This window comes from Sitophilus oryzae, unplaced genomic scaffold (assembly GCF_002938485.1).
Source record: "Sitophilus oryzae breed Bouriz unplaced genomic scaffold, Soryzae_2.0 scaffold_1145_pilon_pilon, whole genome shotgun sequence".
NCBI lineage: Eukaryota > Metazoa > Arthropoda > Insecta > Coleoptera > Curculionidae > Sitophilus > Sitophilus oryzae.
This window is the reverse complement of record NW_022145777.1, coordinates 251,697-272,873: the sequence shown is the minus strand read 5'-3', so window position 1 is coordinate 272,873 and position 21,177 is coordinate 251,697. Positions and strand designations below refer to the sequence as shown.

The window sequence follows — 21,177 nt, the reverse complement described above, 5'->3', positions numbered from 1 at the left end:
ATTAACTCAAAATTTCTCAGCTGTTATTTTTATAAGTTTACCATAGGCAACTAATAATACACACTATCATGACAAGGCCACGAAGGCTTTGACAAGGGCTACAATGACGTCACAACTGTCAGCTGAAGCGCGGGAAGAGGCGAACGTACGTCTTATGAGGATGAGCAATCCTTTGCCTATATCCGTTCTTGCAAACTAGTAACCTAACTAGTGCCCGATTCCGAAAATTGGAACCACGAAACACAATAAAGAAAAAACAAAGTCTATAATCTGATAATAGTTTCCCATTGCTTGCGAACTTTATGACGCACCCTATATAGAAGTTAGTTTGACAGACATTGTATATCATTTCAAAAGCCACTACAAAATCAAATAATCAATCAATCAGATAAATATAGATAATAATATCTGTTGATTGAGACAAATATATAGAATATTATTTGTTTTAGATGTTTATTTACAGTATACATATACATATAATATGAATATTTAAATATTCCTTTATATTATTAGTGACAAAAATTATAATATAATTTCATTCTTTATGCTCTTTGACAGTTCCTTATTTGGCAGTACAATGGAGTTCAAAAGTATGGTTTCTGATGGCACACTCACTGAACAACCTAAAAATGTTGTATGCTGTAATCACAATATAATATTTTATCTAAAGAAAGATTTGATTTTTTTTTCCAGAAAATGTCAGAAAAAACAATATATTTTTTAAATTAGAATCACAGATAACAACTATACTTAAAAATTACTAATATACAGGGTGTTTCAAAAAACATGTGCCATCTCTCGTGGGGAGATTCCTCACCTAAAAATAAGATTTATTTTTCATATCAACATAGGTCCGATTCTGCTTTGTTTCGTAGCTACAGGGTGTTAAAATCTTAATAATCTTTTGATTTGTTCTAATTTTCTTCCAAGTATTTTTAGTGATTCGAATGAAATTTTGAGGGTAAAAGTTACTATAAGTGCTACATATTTTAATGCTAAAAAAGTATCGATAAATTCATCAGGGACGTGCATATGGGTTATAACAGGAAAATTTAAAAAAAAAACGTGCGCCACTGACTTTCTTTTGATATCAAAATTATATAGGCCGTTTAATGCCAATTAAAAGTTATCTCTTGATATTTTGTTGAGTTCGGCCTCCTTGATGAGATAAACGCAATTTTATTAATCATAATTAATAGTAGTGGGAACTATCGAATGAATACTATCGAAACATTCGATAGTTGCAATTCATTCGAATAATTCGATAGCTAGTAAGAAAACATTCGTTGAAAACTATTCGAATAAAAATTATCGAGTAGATGCGTCATCTGCCTTGAAATATTGTATTCTAGTAATTCGACAGCAAAAACCATTCATTTATAAAATTCATTCATTTATGAAATTCATTTATTCGTCAGGATCGATTATCATAAAATATTAACTGGATTTTAGTTGTCGCCCGGCGACGTAGGTTTCTTTCCGAGAAACCCGACAGCGGTCGGTGGCAATGCTATGAAAGAAGTCGGCATCTTTGATTTTTTGCGGAGTCATATAAAGATAAGGACACATTTTTTTTTATTTTGGTGCTAGTATTTACACAGAAAATACATTATGAAGGGCGCTGTTGCCATATATTGGTATTAGTTGATATTAGCAAAGAATATTATTGTTTGGCTTTAGTTAGTTAGGGATAGTATGTCTATATATTTTGCATTTTTTTTATTAATATTCTGTTGTTACACTGCAATAATACTTGTTATTTTGGATGTAGGAAAATGATTTTTAATGTTTTTAAGCAAAGACTGGTTTAATAAAAAATAATAATAACAGTAATAATTTGTTATACCTATTAACAACAAAATTTAAAATAATTTAATATAAACATTTTTTTACGTAGTAGCAAAATATAAACAACAAATTAGATGTCAAAATTATTTATATTAGATCCTATTTAAAAATAATATAGTCTTTACATTTTTTGGCCAACGTTGGTTTATTAAATAATAATAATTACAGAACTAATTTGTTATATTAACAACAAACTTTAAAATCATGAAATATAAACGTTTATTAATTTTCTAAGCATGCAGTGTAAGGGAAGGAAAATATAAATAAAAAATTAGAAATCAAAATTATTTATATTAGGTACTTTATATTACTATTTAAAAATAATATTTACTTTTACTGGCATTTACTTTAAAAAATAAATGAAATATTTCTTCGCAAAAAACTACATGTAAGAGAATTAGCATAAACAAAATACAAACATTGTTAACTTTTTTTTAAATTGGCACGTGTAAAACTTTCAATTTAATTTTCTCATCCCATAGTTTGAGTTCGATAACCATTTACTTAACCACATTACTTAAATATGATTATTAAGTTCAACTAATTCATATTATTAAAACATCTAAAATACAAATATGTATTTTTAAAATTAGTTCTAAGTTCATCTCATCTCTCTTAAAAATTGCTACTTCTCAAAATTTCCCATTAAAAAATAGACCATATACCATATAAAATAAAATAATTGAAAGATCGGGCTACGGAAAATCACACAAATTTTCGGAAAATTTTTGACCACCTGCACACGCACACAATTCGTCAATTAAAAAAAAACTACTATTTTAGTATTTTAAATATTATTAATAAACGCAAAAATAGCACAGTATTTATAAGGCGAAGTTATAAAAAATTGGAAGAACTAATAATGCACTCACGCAAACAAAAATCAAACGAATACTAAATTTCATTTATCAAAAGCATTCGATAGTCGTGGCTTAACGATAACCATTTAGTCGCACGGCGAGGTTGTCACATATGCTTTAGCATACAAATGAATGAATGATTTTATTCGAATAAAACCATTCGATAGTTGAAATCATTCATTCAGTAATCATTCGATAGTCTAATTCATTCGATAGTTCCCATCGCTAATAATTAATAAAATTATTAAAATAAAAATAAAATTAAAAAATTATATATTTTACCTAATTTATTATTAAATATTATTACTGTTAGTTATTATTACTATTAGTCCAACCTAGAGCAATTTCAAATAAAAAAATAATGGTATTTAAAATAATTACAAAAAATCCAATTTTAAAAATTTTTAACATCTTATAACTCTAAAACTATGCATTTCCATAACCAAGTTTATAGGAACTTTGAGAGGAATCAATGAGTACTTATTTAAAACGTTCGCAAGTTAATGATATTAAATTTTTTAAAGGTTGCTATTAGACTTGGATCAAGGCAAATTAATCAAAATTGCGTTTATCTCATCAAGGAGACCAAAATCGACAAAATATCAAGAGACAACTTTTAATCGGCATTAAACTGCTTACTTCGCTAACAAGAGAAAAAAAAGTCAGTGGCGTTCCTGGTGAATATGTCGACACTTTTTTAGCTTTAAAACATGTCGCATTTATAGTAACTTTTGCCCTGAAAATTTCATTCGGGCTAAAAGTACTTGGGAGAAAATTATAATAAATCGAAAAAATATTAAGACTTTAACACCCTGTACCTACGAAACAAAGCGGAATCGAACCTATGCCGATATGAAAAATTAATCTTATTTTTACGTGAGGAATCTCCCCACGCGAGATGGCACATGTTTTTTGAAACACCCAGTATATGTCATATATTCTTTTACTGAACAGATTTTACATGGGCTTACCCATGTTAAAGAAAATAAAAAGTTTTAAATATAAAAAAAACAAATTCATAAAAAAAATCTTAAAATGAGTTCTTAGAACAATATTTTAGATATTTTGAATCTCTAGAAAAATGTTTTAACATTGAAAATATTCTTTTAAAATACATTTATACATATCAATATATTTTTTAATTGTGCCTTTTGTGATTCTTATTTTATGTCTGGTACGTATTTTATGTATTACAATAAAGACTATTTATTATTTTTATTATACAGGGGGTCCCAGAAATAAATGCAAGCATTTTAACTGGTAGTATAAGGCGTAATTGCTTGGTATCTGTCGCTGATTTATCGATTACTGCCAGCGGCTCTGAAAATGTTGCATTTTTTTAAATTCTCAAAGAACTCGGTTATTCTAAATTTATTTTGAAAGTGGTAAAGAGAAAGTATGTTTCTTTTGGCCAGATCTACCACCCAATAAAATACTTGCACTTATTTCTGGGACACCCTGTATATTGGCGTGACTTATTTTTTTATCTTTTTAAAATAAACTAAAGAAAATATTTTCTAAACATTACTTAATTTTACTTGTTAGACATAATCATTGTTTTCTATGGCATTTCTAGAATTAATGTATAGAACTTTGATACTTACCTAATATTGTAATAGAAGGATTTAATCTTCCATCGATGTTAAACAAGCGAGGGTTTTCCATTTTAGCAAACGGTTTATTAGGGTCAGGATCACAGGGTGTGCCTTCTACTCTAGCCCATTTACCGACTTTGGAATTTCTACCAATAATACTGTGCAGTATCAGACTGCGTTCTTCGATCACGGCAGCGTCTAATATTATACTTTCCCTTATTCTAACGCCAGCCCCTATGATTACTCCAGGCCCTATGCTTACATTAGGTCCAATCTAAAAATAAGGAATACCTGTTACCAGCGGTAGCAAAGTTTTTTAATGATGCGGGTGATGGGCGTCGCATCCCTTCAAAATAATGTAATACTTTTTTTATTTAAAAAAGTCACTGAGATCTCCTATAATTCTCAGTAAATTTATTCAAATTAAATTTACTGAGAATTTTAATTTATTTCAAATTTTGAAAAGCTACTATTTCAATACAAAAAATTCTAATATGTATTTCGCCACTGCATGAAAATCTACAAAATAAAATAGTTATTTTTTGTAAACACTGCTATATAACAGCAGTATATAGCATAGTATAAACATCTTTTGTTTAACAGCAGTATATACAGGGTGGCGCACCTCATTCGCCTCGGTGGATTATACGAAAACGGAAAGATATAGAAACAAAATATTTTATGGGTATATGTGGGAAAACAAGATCCATACCATAGTTATATTTTTTCTTATGGAACGCCCTGTATTTTTATTCAAAATCTGAGCTAGATAGGTATAGGAAACCCTAACATAGTTTGAAAGAGCATTTAAATCTGCTTCGACTTATTTAAAAAAATACATAGTGTTGTATTTGAAATAACGAAGTTTTTATGTAAAATAAATATTAAAAATAGCCCAGCAGTTTTTGATGCCCCTGTATACATTTAAGGAAGCAATAACATTTTTAGTAAAGTTTATTTCTCTGGCTTCAAAGTTAGCACAAGAATTAACTCTAAAAGGTAATGTACAGGGTGTTAAAAGCTTTTTTATTATAGCACACATATTTAAATATCTTTAAATATCTCAGAAACCAAAGCATTTAAACATATTAAACCCTTATAATAAATGCCTTATGCCCAAGAATCCAAAAATTAAATAAAATACAGGGCGTTCGATAAGAAAAAATATAACTTTGGTATGGATATTAGTTCTGACACTGCACACAAGGCCTGTACATTTGAAAATAATTTGAAATTATGCATATTGCCTCTCTACATATACCCATAAAAAAATTTGTTTCTACATCTTTCCGTTTTCGTATAATCAACCGAAGCGAATGAGGTGCGCCACCCTGTAGGTATATTCTTATAAGCCATATTAGAATTTTTTGGAGAAATGAATCCGCAACATAGGTATAGACATTTTTTTATTTCAATACTTTACATTAAATGAGCTTGAATTGTATGATCATGTGGAAAATTGGGAACTAATTTGAACTAACATTGATGACTTGATAATTAACCAATGAAATACTGCATTTATAAATTATTACTATAAATATATATAAAGTAACTCTTACCACTGCTGTTGGGTGAATTTGAGCAGAATCATCAATGTGAACATCAGGAATTATCTTACATTGTTCAGACTGTCTACCACCTGCTAGCCTTTCAGGATACTTTGTTCTGTATAATTCCAAGTAATGGCGATTAGCATAAATAGCAGAACTGGCAGTTTTAAGTTGGGACCACCAATTTGACACAGGAAAAGCAAACAATTTGCCTGTACCAGCTAAGGGTGTTAAAATATCTCTTTCCAGTTGGATATAACCTGCATCTTTACTTCCATTTCCATTACTCCTAAAAAGGAAAATTATATAAAAGTTATCAAACATTATGTTTTATAAACATACTTATAATAGTCTTCTTGCTTTGACATGAATGTTTCTCCAATAATATTAAATATTTTCAAAGAAAAAACATAAACACCACAGTTAATCAGTGTAGACACATAAGAACTTGGTTTTTCGACGTAATGAGTAACTTCATTAGACTTTTTGTCCAATACTAAACAACCATAATTTAACGATTGTTGTTTTGTTGCTTCTGTACTCATTATTGTAATAAACGCTTCTGCCGATCTGTCTTTGTGAAATTGATATAAATCGTTTAAACAGAAATCAGCACATACATCGCCATTCATTACAAAGAAGGCATCTGGAGAACCCAACCTGATTTGATCTCTAAAGTGAAACAGACATCCTGCTGTTCCCAATGCTGTAAACTCTTGGAGATACCTAAAAAATATTTAAATAACTAGAGTGTTTACAAGCACTCAAATATGTTGAAGCACTTTATGGGAATATCATATTGCAACTGCATGTCATTCACAAATTGTTGTATTTGGGTAACTGGATAGAATCCGATAATAAAAATTTCTTTTAGCTCTTTTACAGATAAACAAGCTTCAATGTGGTGCTGGATAATTGGAAGTCCGGCGACGGGAAATAGGGGCTTTGGAATGTCTAGCGATAATGGACGAAAACGGGTGCCTATAACAAAATTACGATAATGCATTTTAATAACAAACAAATTAAGTTACCCTTTTGGGGGCCTCCAATTAGGATCACAGCCTTTAACATAGTGAGATTTTTGTTTTCTTTGTTAGTATATAATTTAAATTAAGTAAATGTGCGTTATTAATAAAATAAAGCTTATCTAAAGACACGTAAACAATTTTTTAAAAATATTTTTATCATTTTTAATTTCGAGGCTAAGTTGCTAAATCTTCCATTAATTTTAATAAATTTAAAGGCCTAAGCTGCTAGGCGTATCCGGCCGGAAAATAGAGTTACCCACCCTCCCTGACCTGAACTCGTATCTTATTTGCTGTCAAATCGTACCGACAGAAAAATAATATAAGAATTAATTAAAACATCCATAAATCCAATAATAGTAAAATATCCTACTTACAACTGTATAAAAGACAATCTCCCTCTTTTTAACTCCTAATCTAATTTCTTTTTTAAAATTAATTTGATTATTTCAATAAGTATGTTAAAAAAATGGAAAACAATAATTAATCAAATTTCTGTAAAAAGTATTTTTGGTAACTTGAAAAATTAGCCGTACAGTTCAACTTAAATTTCTTAAAACTTCTGTTTATTTTTTAAATACTATATATGACAATTTCAAGGAAAAATCGATATCTTCTGTTAATACGTACATTCCTAATAAATAATTTTCCCGCCAATAAAATTTTAATCAATCGCACCTAACCTATATTTTTTAAAAGGCAAACAAATGAACAAAGCCCGAATCTCACGAATCTGGCATCTGGCTCAAATTCAAAATTATCGTAGCATGACTGTAGTTTTATATAGATGATATAATTTTTTTTAAAATGTATATTAGAATTAAAGCCGACTGGCTTGAAGACAAATCAAAAAGGGAAAGCGTAATTCCGTTATCAAAAACAACAACAATTGAAGAACTTCGGAAACTAGTTTTTAGTGAAATTGATTTAGAACCGAATTTACAACGCTTATTTTACAAAGGCAAAGAGGTACGTTATTTTTTTTATTATATAGTAAATAAAATAGATGTAACAAATAGATTTTTAGTTGGTAAACGGCCACAATGTAAATGATTATTCAATTTTACCGAATGACGTAATAGTGGTATTTAAAAGACAAATTATAGTGGAACAAAGCACTAAAGACGATGTCTTATCGACACCATCAACAATAGTTGAGGAAGAAAGTGAAAGCAAACCAGTAGCGAAGGATGTTTTAGTTAAAACTGTATCAGACTTTTATGATGTAAATGATTTAGTGGATGTCAGATTCTTAGACACTGGAGCTTGGTACGAGGCTTCTATAATAGATGTTTTTAGAAAAGAAAGTGATGAGAAAGTTAAGGAAGAACATCTTGTATTTCGAGTTAAAAGGTAAATTATCAAAACCTATTCAATGATACACTCTTTATTGACTGTTAAGATATATTCTAGTGCTGAACATGTATCAATTGTACCATTTGAGGAAGACGTAGAATTTAGTAACATAAGGCCTAGAAGTTATTATACCTATAAAATACCAGAATTATCACCAGGAATGAGAGTTTTAGTTAATTATAATATTGATTCACCAAGAAGTAGAGGCCTCTGGTAATAATTCTATAACTTCTATAAAAAAATCTTAATTAAGTATTTAGAAAGAAAATTATGTTAAAAATTATTTAAATATATATATGTGCCATATACTTAATAAGAGTTGATATTTATTTCCTAATAAGTTGTTACTTATATCGAAGTTGCATATTAAAAATATAATTGACACAATATATCTATTATCTAATCTACAATCGATCTGTTCTAGATGGTGTATAATATTTTGGCTCTAAATATCTGTATATTGTCAATTTAAAAGTAGACAAACATCAACATACAATAATCTTTTTAAAAAATATGGTTTATTAAGTATTAATAAAAAAAAACATTTTTATATATTTTTTCAGGTATGATTTTGAAATTTCCAAAGTTGCCAGTGTTGACGTTATAGGCAAGCTTTTTATTGTAGATGGTAGCATCGATGACTGTAATATTAAATTTATCCAGGAGGTCATGCGAATAGAGGAAACTAAGCCTAAGAAATCTAGAGAGGAAGTGAAAAGTCATAAGAAACGTATGATACAACAAAATTTTAGAACTAAAACTGAAAAATATTCACTGATTTTATTTTGAAACAGTGATTCAAATAATCTTCACTAAAAATTATTAAAAAAATATACTTAATAGACATTTATAAACAACAAATTTTAGGTGTATATCCATATTATTGTGAGAAATGCAAAGACAATAAGATGAAACTCTGTAAAGCGTGTGGTTGCAAAATTTGTGGAGGAAAGAACGATTGGGATAAGATTGTTCTTTGTGATGAATGTGATCAGGGGCATCACACAACGTGTTTGAACCCACCACTTGAAGCTATACCAGATGATGACTGGTGAGTAAATTTAGTAGATGACAAACTAAAGCTTAGGTGATTAAAGTTTATTATTCATTTTTAGGGTTCCGTACCCAAAGGGTAAAAACGGGAACCCTATTACTAAGACTTCGCTGTCCGTCCGTCCATCCGTCTATCACAAAGGTCTATCTTATGAACCGTTATAGCTAGACAGTTGAAATTTTCACAGATAATGTATCTATGTTGCCGCTATAAGAACAAATACTAACAACAGAATTAAATAAATGTTTATAAATAAAAAAGTACTTTCACTAAACATTATCTTTTAAGTAAGAATTTTACATAGAATCTTTCAAGTCCTCGATGGCCGCGTGGTTAAAGCGTTAGGACTTTACGCTGCTATGACGTTGGAGCCGTAGTAAGGCAGCAGTGGGATTCTGTAAGCTCCGTAGCAAGAAATTTCTTGCCTAGCCTATGTTATTTGTATACGATTGATGAGTCACTAGACAGGAAATATGTTTACAGAATCGCACCCCAGGTTCGAATCCTAGTCAAGGCCACTTTTTTTTAATCGTTTTTTTTTTAATTTTTACATATTTATTTTTACTTTTTACATATTTATTATTAATTAATACAATTTTTAGTAATGTGTCTCTTCATTTTTTTTTAAATTATTTATACGCGCATTCAAAATTTCAGCTAAATCGGAAAAAAAGTTTATAATAATATGGTGTCTAATGTTGTATAGATAATGAGTGGTACGGAACCCTTCGTGCGTGAGTCCGACTCGCACTTGACCAATTTTTTATTCATATAAATTGTTCTGTTTTTAACAATTTTATTTTTGTAGGTATTGCCCTCAGTGCAAAACAGATGACTCAGAAATAGTAAAGCCAGGAGAAAAACTGAAGAAAAGCAAGAAAAAGCAGAACATGCCTAGCCAGGTGAAAGACACAAAGCGAGATTGGGGCAAGGGAATGGCTTGTGTTGGCCTGACAAAACGCAACGATAAAGTATCCAAAACACATGTTGGAGCGATTCCAGGCGTGGAAGTTGGTTTCTGCTGGAAGTTTAGACATGGGGTAAGTTTTTAACATAAAAAGAGAATTTATTCAAAGAAAACAAAGTCACAGATAAAGGCGCGCGGAATGCGTGTTTATTATATTATTATATAATTGAACAACAAACATAAAGACTGTTCAGCCATTGTTCACTGTTATGTCATCATTAATAATTGTCAAATATGAGTTTTAGGGTGTGTCTGAGATCAATTCATATTGTTTAGAAAATTTTAAGCGAGTTCCGTTTTTTTTTTCGGCATTTACTCATTTTTTCTTCAACTCTTTTCATCAGTTACACAGTGGCGACTCGTGGGTATAAAATTAGGTGAAGAATTCATTTTTTTTAAATTGCAAATTTTGAAAAATTAATTTTTTTGGCGCATTCACCATTTTGTCAACATTTTTTTAAAATATTTGAAAATTTTTTGCTGCGTTCACCATTTTGTCAACATTTTATTTTGTTATTATTTATACACAAATACCTATAATATTTTCGTTTTAGTTTGGGCTAAAACACATTAAGTAAAAAGAGATACAACCAGTTTCAACATTATATACAGTGTCCACCATAAAGTTGGATCCATATAGACGTTTTTTTATATTAGAGTTTTAAAAATTTTTTTTTTGTGGCAATCACTTCTGTATTGAAAAAAACTTTAAATGCACCTAGTCAAAGTTGAAAGCTAACATCAAATACAAAATATTTAAAAGAAATTTTTAAAAATTGGTTAAATTATTATTATTTTAAAAAATGTGACTAACAAAATTATGTTTCAACTTTGACTTGGTGCATTTTAAGTTGTTTTTAAAGCAGAATTGATTGTCACAAAAAGTTTCTTTTAACTCTAATACCAAAAAAACCGTCCATATGGATCCAACTTTATGGCGAACACTGTAATTATTGAATGGCTTCCCCGAAAAACGTTGTAACCGACATTTTTTTTCAAAATAGAGATTTCAGTGAAATAAGGTTGTAATTTTCGTAGGTATAACGGTTTTTCCTCGGCTTTCTCACTGAAATTTCGATATTGAAAAAATTGTTGGTTACAATGGAGGAGCCATTCAAATATTATTCAATTACTACATTAATTATTATTACATTAATGTTTACTAAACAATATTAACCAAAATAAATTTAACTTATTTTATATTACTAACCTTACTAATTTTTGTATATCAGCTCAATTTTTCTGTTCTTTATTGATGCAAACTTATCGGTAATATCGTCATTTAATTAATTAATTATATTCATTAAGGTCTATTTAAATGAACATTGTCATTAAAATTAAGCTTATAGAGTCTAGCGTTTTTTTCTAAAGCATTGGCTATTGTATTTTGATTTTTTTAAATTTCTTAGCCATTAACTGACATTTTAAATATTCTGCAGAATCCCCGTGTTTATGCAAAGATCTTCTTATATTTACGAAATCAGTGAACCCTTCTTTATTCCAAATGCCATGTTTATTAGAAAATAGTAAACACGACCAACAAAACAATTTTTGTAAAACAATGCTACTACATAGCCAATTAAAATCAGAAAACCAGGAAGACTTAAATTTAATATTATAAGATTTACCACTTTTTCTTATTTCTTTTTTGCAATTTATTGTTAAAGTTTCAGTTGGTCGCCCTTGAGATAAAACATCCCTCTTATCTTCATCTGTCCACCGTCTGAAGGGAGTTTCCAATAAATTGCACACCAAGTCATTAATTGGGTTCATTTTTTACACATACACACACACAAAGCAGTTTTAAAACACAACAATAACACAAACAGCAAAAATTAACAAGTTAAATCAACAAAAACCATTAACAAACAACAATAAATAATCAACAACAACTTTACAGTCTTTACACGGTTAATTACTCGCGGAAGTAGCCGAATATTAGCATAAATGCATAAATTATGCGCCACGCCACACAGAGGGGATTTTTTCCAAATTCGTGGTCAAAATTTAAAATTCTGAAATGAGCAATATTCTCATAATTAATATTTGAAACGACAGGCAACATATCTATCTATTAAGCTAAAAAAAAATTATTATAAATTTTTACCGTATTCTCTAGTTACGTTGATCCAAAGTTAGCTTTGGCAAGACAAAATGTTATGCTGGCTGTCATTACTTAAATTTTCGTTATTAATGACGTTTGGTTTTATGTGTTTCCAATAATTTTTTGCGAAAAGTGAAACATGGATTGTGTACCTTTATGTATGTAGAATAATATAATATTTTACTTAGTAGTACTTTAAAAATGCATATATAAACTTTTATTGGTTTTGTTTTCTATTGTTCAAAATGAAAAAAGAAAAAATTAAGCGTTCATTCGGTTAAGCATTTGGTACCCTATTAATGTGTATTAAGCTCAATGCTTTTCACTGTCTTATTTATCAATGCTTAATCTTATTATCTGTGTTAAAAGTGACTGCTAGTTTTTGCTAATCTGTTCAAAATAACAGATTTTTGGCTCTAAACGTAATGTGAAATCTACTTATATAATAGAATAAACTGTCTCACACACACACACACACTAACAGCCACTTGCATCAACATTTCTTTTAAGAGACCGTTATGTTAAGGGTCTTTTAAGTGCCATTTTAACACTGATTGATGACCTGTACGTCACGTCAAATAAATGGAACCTTTAAATTTAATTGTCCTTTAGTTAACGGACACTTAAAAAAATGTCTGTGAAAGTGACTGTAAGTGACGGATATAGGCACATATCAATGCACAGCTTAAACCTCTGGGTCTAGAGACTCGAAATTTTGCACACAGGTTTCTTATACAAAGTAGGCGAACAATAAGAAAGAATTTTATAAAACTTGAATTTAAAAGGGTTGTAACTATCCTTTCAATATTGAAATGTTTTTTATTTAAGAAACCACTGGTTTCGCGACAAAATGCTTGAACACGTATTTTTATTTTTGTTTTTGACATACGAAGATATTTTTTTCCACAACGATTGTCCCATAGGGGGTGAATACAACCCCCTTTTCATCAAGCTGAAACAAATGGGAGTAAAAAGCTGAATTTTGGCTTACGTATAGATTGTTAGGTGTAGAGGTTCAATAAGTAGGGTATTTTTCAAAACCCAAATTTTAAGGGATGAACCTCTTAAATATTTTTTATTTAAAAAACTATTGATTTTGGTGAAAAGCGATAGAAAATACGTGTTCAACCATTTTTCTGCAAAATTAACCAATTTTTAAAATAAAACATATTTTAGGGGTTGTACACTCCCTTAAAATTTATATGTAATGAAAATGAAAACATAAGAACAATTTGCAAAAAATACATGTTTAAAGATGAAAACTACTGAATATTTTCTTCTAACAATTAATATTACCTCTGTTTCGAACTTTGCAATTTTTTGTCACCCTGTATAGCATCAAAGTGTATAATAGACATTTTCTTAGTAAATATGACTCACTTTTAATGTAAATACTAGTTTCGAAAAGAAATAGTAAGTTTATGCTACAAAAATCATTTTGGCCACGAATTTGGAAAAAATCCCCTCTGTGCGCCACCCGCCGTTACGCATTTCCTGAACAACTAAGTTGAAAGTTTGAAGGAAGACGAAGAGAACTGCCCAAAACCCAAAAACTCATTCAATCGGTCACCGATAATAAATTTCGGGGGGATTTACATCTGCCGCTAGGCTGACGTCACGTTACTATGGAAACCGTGTAGCCGCTTGGCTCAGAAATGCAAACATTTTCACTTGCATTTCTGGCTTGTAGGTGCGTGCGGGCCTATTATGCTACTTTTTCGGCCGGAATTAACGATGCGGTGGACCTATTATGCAGAGGTCCGCCCGGAAAAAAATAAATATCTTATAATAAATTACCATTTTATTATTTAGATACATGTAAATATATTAAACTAAATTAATATTTTAAGCAATAAAGTTTTTTCTTTAATTTGAGTATTTTTTTTGGTGAAGTGTCCCTTCACCTACTGCACCTGACGAGCCGCCACTGAGTTACAATTTACAATCCCTTTAATTCCAGTCCTTTGGACTGTTGAAGTTCCTATTTCTAAAGTACCAGCAACTCGCTATATTATTTAAAAACGCTATCAATTTCTATTTTACATAGGAATATTACACCTTTGCATTGTACTTACTTCATTTACGGCGTCAATGGACAAGAGTGTTCTACCAGCGTCTCTTACTCGAGAAAAATAATTTATAAGCTTAGCAATGAGCTCTTGTTCATTTTGGTGAAATCTTTGATGCATTTTTGTAATAAAAAAATTTGAATTTTATTTCCAGCAACAATCAAATTTTAATTTTGACATTGATCGATGCCCATCAATAAAATTATAGCCCCAAATCAAACGACAATGACAATTACTAAAAAGAATATGCAGTAATTTACGAAATGTCGTAATGTCTTCATCATTGTCATTCATGTTGGTGGCAAGTGATTGAGAGAGTTCGACAATATATGACGTGATGTTGAACGATGGCTGAACATTCTATACAATGCGGAGCGTCGAAAAACCGACAGATGGTCCGCGGCAAGCGGTTTGCGCGCAGCTTGAAAACACGTATCAACACGCAACTAATGTATACGCACTTTTAAATAAAGAAGTTTCAACATTTACATTGCATTATTCTATGATATTGCAATAAAAAATTTGTTGTTGAAAGAAGTGACCTACTATTTTCATTTAATTCATTATTAGGTTGCCGAATCAGGTGTTCATCGACCGCCTGTAGCAGGAATACATGGACAAGAATCCGACTGCGCATACAGCATCGTATTATCTGGCGGTTACGAGGACGATATAGACTACGGCAACGAGTTTTTTTACACCGGTTCGGGAGGAAGAGATTTATCAGGTAACAAGCGCACAAGTAACCAGAGCTTCGACCAAGAGCTGACCAGAACAAACAAGTAAGTTGTATGCTTTGAATAAAAAGATTAAGGAAGCATAGATAAAAGAAACAAGTTTAGATTTGAAAGTGCCCATAAGGACAATGTAAATACCGTATAATCGAATAAAAACGGCGTCAGCGATGGCTATGAAATGAAAATCGCTGTCATTTTATATGTAAAATTATATGGGAAATGTCATCGATCGTCATTTCCAAGCAAACTGGACGACGTTTTTTTTTCGATCATACGGTACTATTTGGCACTATTCTTGCAACGGTCCCGACCCAAAGCTTTTGATAATTTCGGAGCGGTTCGGCTTTTTCCGGAATTATGTCGCCAAATATATTGTTTATTCAAATTTATTATTATTTTCTTTTAATTTTATATTGTCACGTTCTCGTTCAAAATAGTTTATCAGAACGGCTACAAGCTCTTTGCTTCGACTGCTTAAATGCTCCGGCATATTTTCAACACATAATTTCAAGAAATGCAATTCAAAAACTCGAAAATTTAGTTCTTAAAAGAGCAATTTTTAAAAAAAAGACTATGAAAATAGGCCAAAAACAAGAATTACTCACAAAAAATTCAACAACAACACGATATTAAACAATATAATCACTGACATTATGGTAATTGTCAAATAATAAACGACAACGTTGCTGAACACGGCGCAATGTGATCAACATAGCGATAATAAAATTTGGTTTAAACTAATTTTTGCAGCTTTAATCTAAATAAAATACAATCATTTGCTCTATAAAGTAAAATGAAGAGCTGCTCGGTATCTTAAATTATACAACAAATTTAAACTTTTTTGCCAAAATTTCATTTACTCAGGTTTATAGGCTTTAGTGTAATTTTGATATGATTGATGATGTGCATCGGAAAATGTTTTGCGATTACCGTATATATGCATCGAAGTTATACGTGTTCCTGTTTACTTTTATTTACCAAATCATTTTATAACAGGGCCTTAGCGTTGAATTGCAACGCGCCTTTCAACGACAAAGAGGGTGCAGAAGCCACGGACTGGAAATCCGGCAAACCCGTACGTGTAGTGAGAAGTTACAAGTTAGCGAAACATTCCAAGTATGCTCCGGAGGATGGTTATAGATATGACGGCCTCTATAAGGTCGTTAAGTATTATCCAGAAAAAGGAAAGTCTGGATTTATGGTCTGGAGGTACTTTTTGAGGAGGGACGACCCAGCTCTGGCACCATGGGAAGAGAATGCCAAACAGTATGAGATGATTGTAAGTTTTATGGAGATTTGTTCTACTTGTTAAAACAGTTACTAGTGATGGGATCACTCGAGTGAAAAATACTCGGTCATCCGAGTATTCATATCCTCGGTATGTCTCGAGTATTTTTGTCGATTCTCGAGGATTACTCGGCACGCAACTAACATCGGGTGTGAATGAATGCTGAAACTTTTTTTACAGAGGACAGAGGATAACCATTTAATCACTTGCTCGCATATCGCTCGCAATAATAGTCGGTTTTCAGAGTAGTAACCTGCATTTTTGAACAGAAATACATTACTTATTTTTGTTTTGTTTTTGTTTAGATAGATAGGATATATTAATTATAATATTTATTTAAATTATAAAGATTTTTTCTGCATACTTTATATTTTAAGATTTATAGTTTTTTAACCATTGATATAATAATATAATGTTATTTTTTCTGTGTAATAATTCAGAATTGAAAGATCTGAAAATTCATAATACGTCAGTTTTCGACTTTCAAAATTCCATTTGACAAAACCACAGTTGTTTATTTGGGTTAAGGCTTTGGAGATTTTGCTTTATTTGCATTTTTAATTTTCAATTTACGTGCTTTCTTGTAAAAAAAACCTTTGCTTGTAGTTGTACGTTGGGAGACTATATTCTGATGAAAGTATAATCGAAATTTAGTGTGATGGAACGTAGATATAAAGTGAATGATTTGCGGAATTTGCCAACAAGAACAATAACAATATTGCTGTATATTTTATTTCATTTTTTTTCAAACAGTTTTTAAAGCGACAGCTGACTCGTTGTAACCTTAGGCTCGGCCTTAAGTAAAATTTTATTAGTTAATATTTTTCTATTATGAAGGTTCACAAGAGAAAGAGATTGAAAATCCGAAACAATCATCATTAACAATTTTTTTTCGATTATTAGTTAAGCTGTGCCCAAACAATACAGTTGGTAAATTCAATTTTAAAACTGGATATTATGTCGCACAAAAACTTAAAATATGCACAATAACACAATACTACTACAATTTATTAGGTCCTACAGTTTATTTTCGGTGAAAGTACGCTATTAAAAAGTAAAACAAAATATATTTTTTATCTCAATGACCGACCGCCGACAAATAAACAATAAATTAGAAGCCCTTTTTAAAAAGCCGCACGTATTTCCTAGAATTAGTTGGTTTCATTTGGCCCGAAAATGTGCTGACCGGTTTCCAGATTAGCCTCAAAGTCGGAGTTAAAGAAACAAAATCACCACAATTTAAAGCAAAACCTATGAAAATTTTATTTCCCACATGAAATTATACACGAACATATTAAAAATTATAAAAAAAGTGTTTAAAATAATTAGTATTTATTTTTATTACATTATTTAAGTCATTCAAGTACATGGCAACAGTGTGTTAAAAACAGCAAGCAAAATCACTCACACCCAGCGGCGAGTATTATTCAGGTGTCGATCGAGATATTATACAGAGAAAATTTTATGACCGAGGATTCCTCGTATGATCATTCGATTATTGGAATCCTCGAGGATTGAATTCATCCGATTTTTCCCAACACTAACAGTTACAATTGGTTGATACTCCATATTTGCGGTAGATAACCTATATTTAATCTTTGCTACTTTTGGAGTGCCAAAAAGTTTGCAATAAATGTGAAATTATAATATATATTCAATACCAATTAAATTTTTTGTTACGTAAACGAGGACGCAATTTTTAAATTCATTGTTGCCAACCACGGAATAAAATTGTTGCAAACTTTTTGGCTCACCCTGTATTAACCATTTAAAATATTTCTATAGTTTTTATTTCTTTCTTTAGTACCCCGAAGGGTACCTAGCTTTTGAGGAAGCTAAGAAGAAGAAAGAAGAGACAGAAAACAAGAAAATAACGGCATCGAAAAAATCGTCACCGAAAAAAGGACATAAAAGAAAAACCACTAGCGGCCCGTTAGACAACCTACTCAATAAGAAAAAGAAAGTAGAAGTTTTCAAAATTGACAGTGCTATAGAAAAGGCTATAAAGGAGGATACAGTGAATGAAAAATTATGGATTGAGTGTAAGTCAGCAGTTAAGAATGGAAAGAAGGCATTTCTGGATAAGGTTGAAGAGATTTTCCAATGCATCATATGCATCGAGCTTGTATTTAATCCAGTGACGCTCAAATGTCGACACAATTTATGTCAGGTAACTATTTATCAGTTTTTTAATCTGTATCACTCTATAATGCGTGTATAGTAACGCCACGAACGTTTGGGAGTGATTCATCGGTCGCTACCATGTGAACTAATCTGTTCAAGGTCACATAAAACTTAATTCCAGTGCCGTGGTGTTTCAAGTCATATAATAATCAATATATAATCTGTTGTAATTTGTTGTTTTAACTGTCAAAGTTTTGTCAAAACATATATTTGGTTATAAATCATAGATAAAAGAAAATAATCTACTATTAAGATAGATATGAAACTTAATAGTAAAATTTTGGGTCAAAGCGCCCCTCCGTGTTTTTAGTGGAGACTACGTTTAACCCAGCGCCTTCGCCTTTTCTGCTGTAAATGTTTTTTATGTTTATATTTGAATTCAAAGGATTTATTTTTAAAGTTACACTAATATATTAGTATATCAGAGTAACTTTAATAAATCATAAGAATATATATATTTTACAATTTATTTTACAGTTTCATGTAAATGATCGGAAGTCGACTGGCTGTCTAATGAATAGACCGAGATTTATAGATTTTAAAGCGAACGAAAAAAATCAAACAATGAATACATACCATATATTTTTCTTTTATCTAAGATACATACTTTATCGTCTTTTGGAAACACGTACATTTTTGCAGTTTTGTTAGTTTCTTTGCAAGATGCAACACAACAACAAAACACCATTTTTACAGTTAATAAATAATAAAACTATTTCTGACTATGATATTTAAAATTTAGATAGATAGGAAATTAAAAAAACAAACCAGTATTTGCAAACGCGGGCCCAAATTCAATAAAAATCAAAATTTTTCCTGCGAAAATCAGGCTTTTTTCACTGAAAAGGTATTATTTGATTTATCAGCAGTCATTGTCAAGTTGACAATAGGTATACAGGGTGTTTTCGAATTAGTCTAAAAAAATTATGGTGTGATTCCTCATGTGTTCTTAAAACAATTTTTATATAACCATTAGGTCTAAAGTACTTCCTTTCTGATCTACAGGGTGTTAAAAATTAAAAAAAAAACGATTTTTTTGCTTAACATAAATGGTATACCACTGCTTTTTTAAAGAAAATATATTTTTTTCTTGACTGGCCAACCTTTTTCAACAAAATTGATCTTTTGAGTTTTTCTTGTTCATCAAACGGTTGCCGAGAAAAAAATAAATATACTTATTAAGAGCCCGCCTTAATTCGTTTTCTAACGATTTTATATTTTTTAGATTAATTAGGAAACACCCTGTATATGCATATCACAGGCAACCAAATAAATTAGTAACCTCTAAAAATTATTTTTCCTACCACTAGCGACATACCGTGTTTTTAGTGTGTACTAAATTATTTTATCAAAATTTTACCATATAAGTTTCCAGGCAATGGTTATAAATATATAATAAAATGGAATTCCCCATAGGTAATGCAATTCCCTTCATCAAGCGATGAATCACTCCCAAACATTCGTGGCGTTTACTATATAGTCAAAGGAAAGTCAAATAACTATTTTTATATTCATACATTACTTACTGCTATATATGCTGAGTATTCATACATTAGAGAGTCCTTTAGTTTTTTCTTCTGTTATTCTTTATGGGATCTAATATTTGACGTATTATTTTTTTCAGATATGCTTAAAAGAATCTTTCAAACATTCCGAATCCGACAGTTATTTTTGTCCTCACTGTAGAGAAAGTCTGGACAAATCAGAAGCGACTGGAAAATTACCAAGGAACGAAAAGTTGAGCGTAGCTCTAAATTTACTATTCCCAGGTTATGGTACAAAGTAGAAATTAGGTAGAATGTAGCATTTTATTCAATTTATATAAATTTTGACTTATATTTACATAATTTTAATCTCTCTTGTTTTATTTAACGTAATAAGGTATTAATTAATTTTAAACGTCTCTATAATGAAGATTAATTTTAAAAAATTCCACTAATTGAATTTTAAGGAGATAGTATAGGTAATATATAAAATAATTTTAGATTGTTTTTATTAGGTAAGCTAACTAATTTAAAAAGACATGTTAATTTTAATAAATCGGCCGACATTGTATTTTATCAAATAGTATATTTTTTAATAAATAAAAGTAATTTTCCTTTACATTGAGTTTATATAATTACCTAAAATGTCTCACTAAATAATTATTCCTCTTGACTGGTAAATTCAAATATATTTTTATTTAAATTATTGACTTTTGAGCGCAATAAAATTATGGACTCTTTATACAGGGTATGCCAAAAAGTATGCAATAAATTTACCATTACAAAATCCTCTTTACATAATATGCAAAAAGTATGTTTCACAAATATATACCATGTACTGAGACTTTGAAAAAATATCAGCCGTCATGACAATTGTCACTCGGCATATGTCAAAATTATTTATTTTTGGGTATGCTGAAAACAGTGCGCCTAAGCATTTGTTGTGAACTTTTTGGCACATCCTGTATATGAATTTTAATAGATCAACTGAACAAGATTTTATCTAATAAATTAAGGTCTATGGTATTGCCTTAATTTTTTTTAAGTGTAATATAA

General features: G+C 30.2%; 2 protein-coding genes across 3 annotated transcripts; one reads left to right on the top strand and one right to left on the bottom strand.

Annotated features, from left to right (window-relative positions):
- Positions 1 to 439: 439 nt before the first annotated feature.
- Positions 440 to 7,065, bottom strand: LOC115886419 (mannose-1-phosphate guanyltransferase alpha-A). Of its 2 annotated transcripts, none has more exons than XM_030905555.1 (6): positions 6,885 to 7,058; positions 6,636 to 6,834; positions 6,196 to 6,579; positions 5,863 to 6,142; positions 4,313 to 4,577; positions 440 to 623 (listed from the first exon to the last, which is right to left on the bottom strand). In XM_030905555.1, the coding sequence occupies exons 1-6, from the start codon at positions 6,922 to 6,924 to the stop codon at positions 523 to 525; spliced, it is 1,269 nt and encodes a 422-aa protein (XP_030761415.1). In that variant the 5' UTR covers positions 6,925 to 7,058; the 3' UTR covers positions 440 to 522. The 2 variants fall into 2 exon arrangements, with proteins under 2 accessions (XP_030761415.1, XP_030761424.1); XM_030905564.1 differs by having other exon boundaries at positions 447 to 639; positions 6,885 to 7,065.
- A 509-nt stretch (positions 7,066 to 7,574) lies between these two features.
- LOC115886345 (E3 ubiquitin-protein ligase UHRF1-like) lies at positions 7,575 to 20,740 on the top strand. Its single transcript, XM_030905446.1, has 10 exons — positions 7,575 to 7,847; positions 7,906 to 8,231; positions 8,292 to 8,447; positions 8,798 to 8,964; positions 9,102 to 9,285; positions 10,097 to 10,328; positions 14,999 to 15,210; positions 16,162 to 16,444; positions 18,258 to 18,623; positions 20,262 to 20,740. Exons 1-10 carry the CDS (start codon positions 7,686 to 7,688, stop codon positions 20,421 to 20,423), a joined length of 2,250 nt encoding a protein of 749 aa, XP_030761306.1. The 5' UTR covers positions 7,575 to 7,685; the 3' UTR covers positions 20,424 to 20,740.
- Positions 20,741 to 21,177: the final 437 nt, after the last annotated feature.

Bases quoted from the DNA above. Each gene is read 5' to 3' on its own strand.
- LOC115886345 (XM_030905446.1), top strand. From the start codon at position 7,686: ATGTATATTAGAATTAAAGCCGACTGGCTTGAAGACAAATCAAAAAGG. The intron at 9,286-10,096 runs GTGAGTAAATTT...TTATTTTTGTAG, and splicing joins GCTATACCAGATGATGACTG to GTATTGCCCTCAGTGCAAAA. The intron at 15,211-16,161 runs GTAAGTTGTATG...ATTTTATAACAG, and splicing joins GAGCTGACCAGAACAAACAA to GGCCTTAGCGTTGAATTGCA.
- LOC115886419 (XM_030905555.1), bottom strand. From the start codon at position 6,924: ATGTTAAAGGCTGTGATCCTAATTGGAGGCCCCCAAAAGG. The intron at 6,835-6,884 runs GTAACTTAATTT...ATTTTGTTATAG, and splicing joins AATTGGAGGCCCCCAAAAGG to GCACCCGTTTTCGTCCATTA. The intron at 6,580-6,635 runs GTGCTTCAACAT...AATATTTTTTAG, and splicing joins CAATATGATATTCCCATAAA to GTATCTCCAAGAGTTTACAG.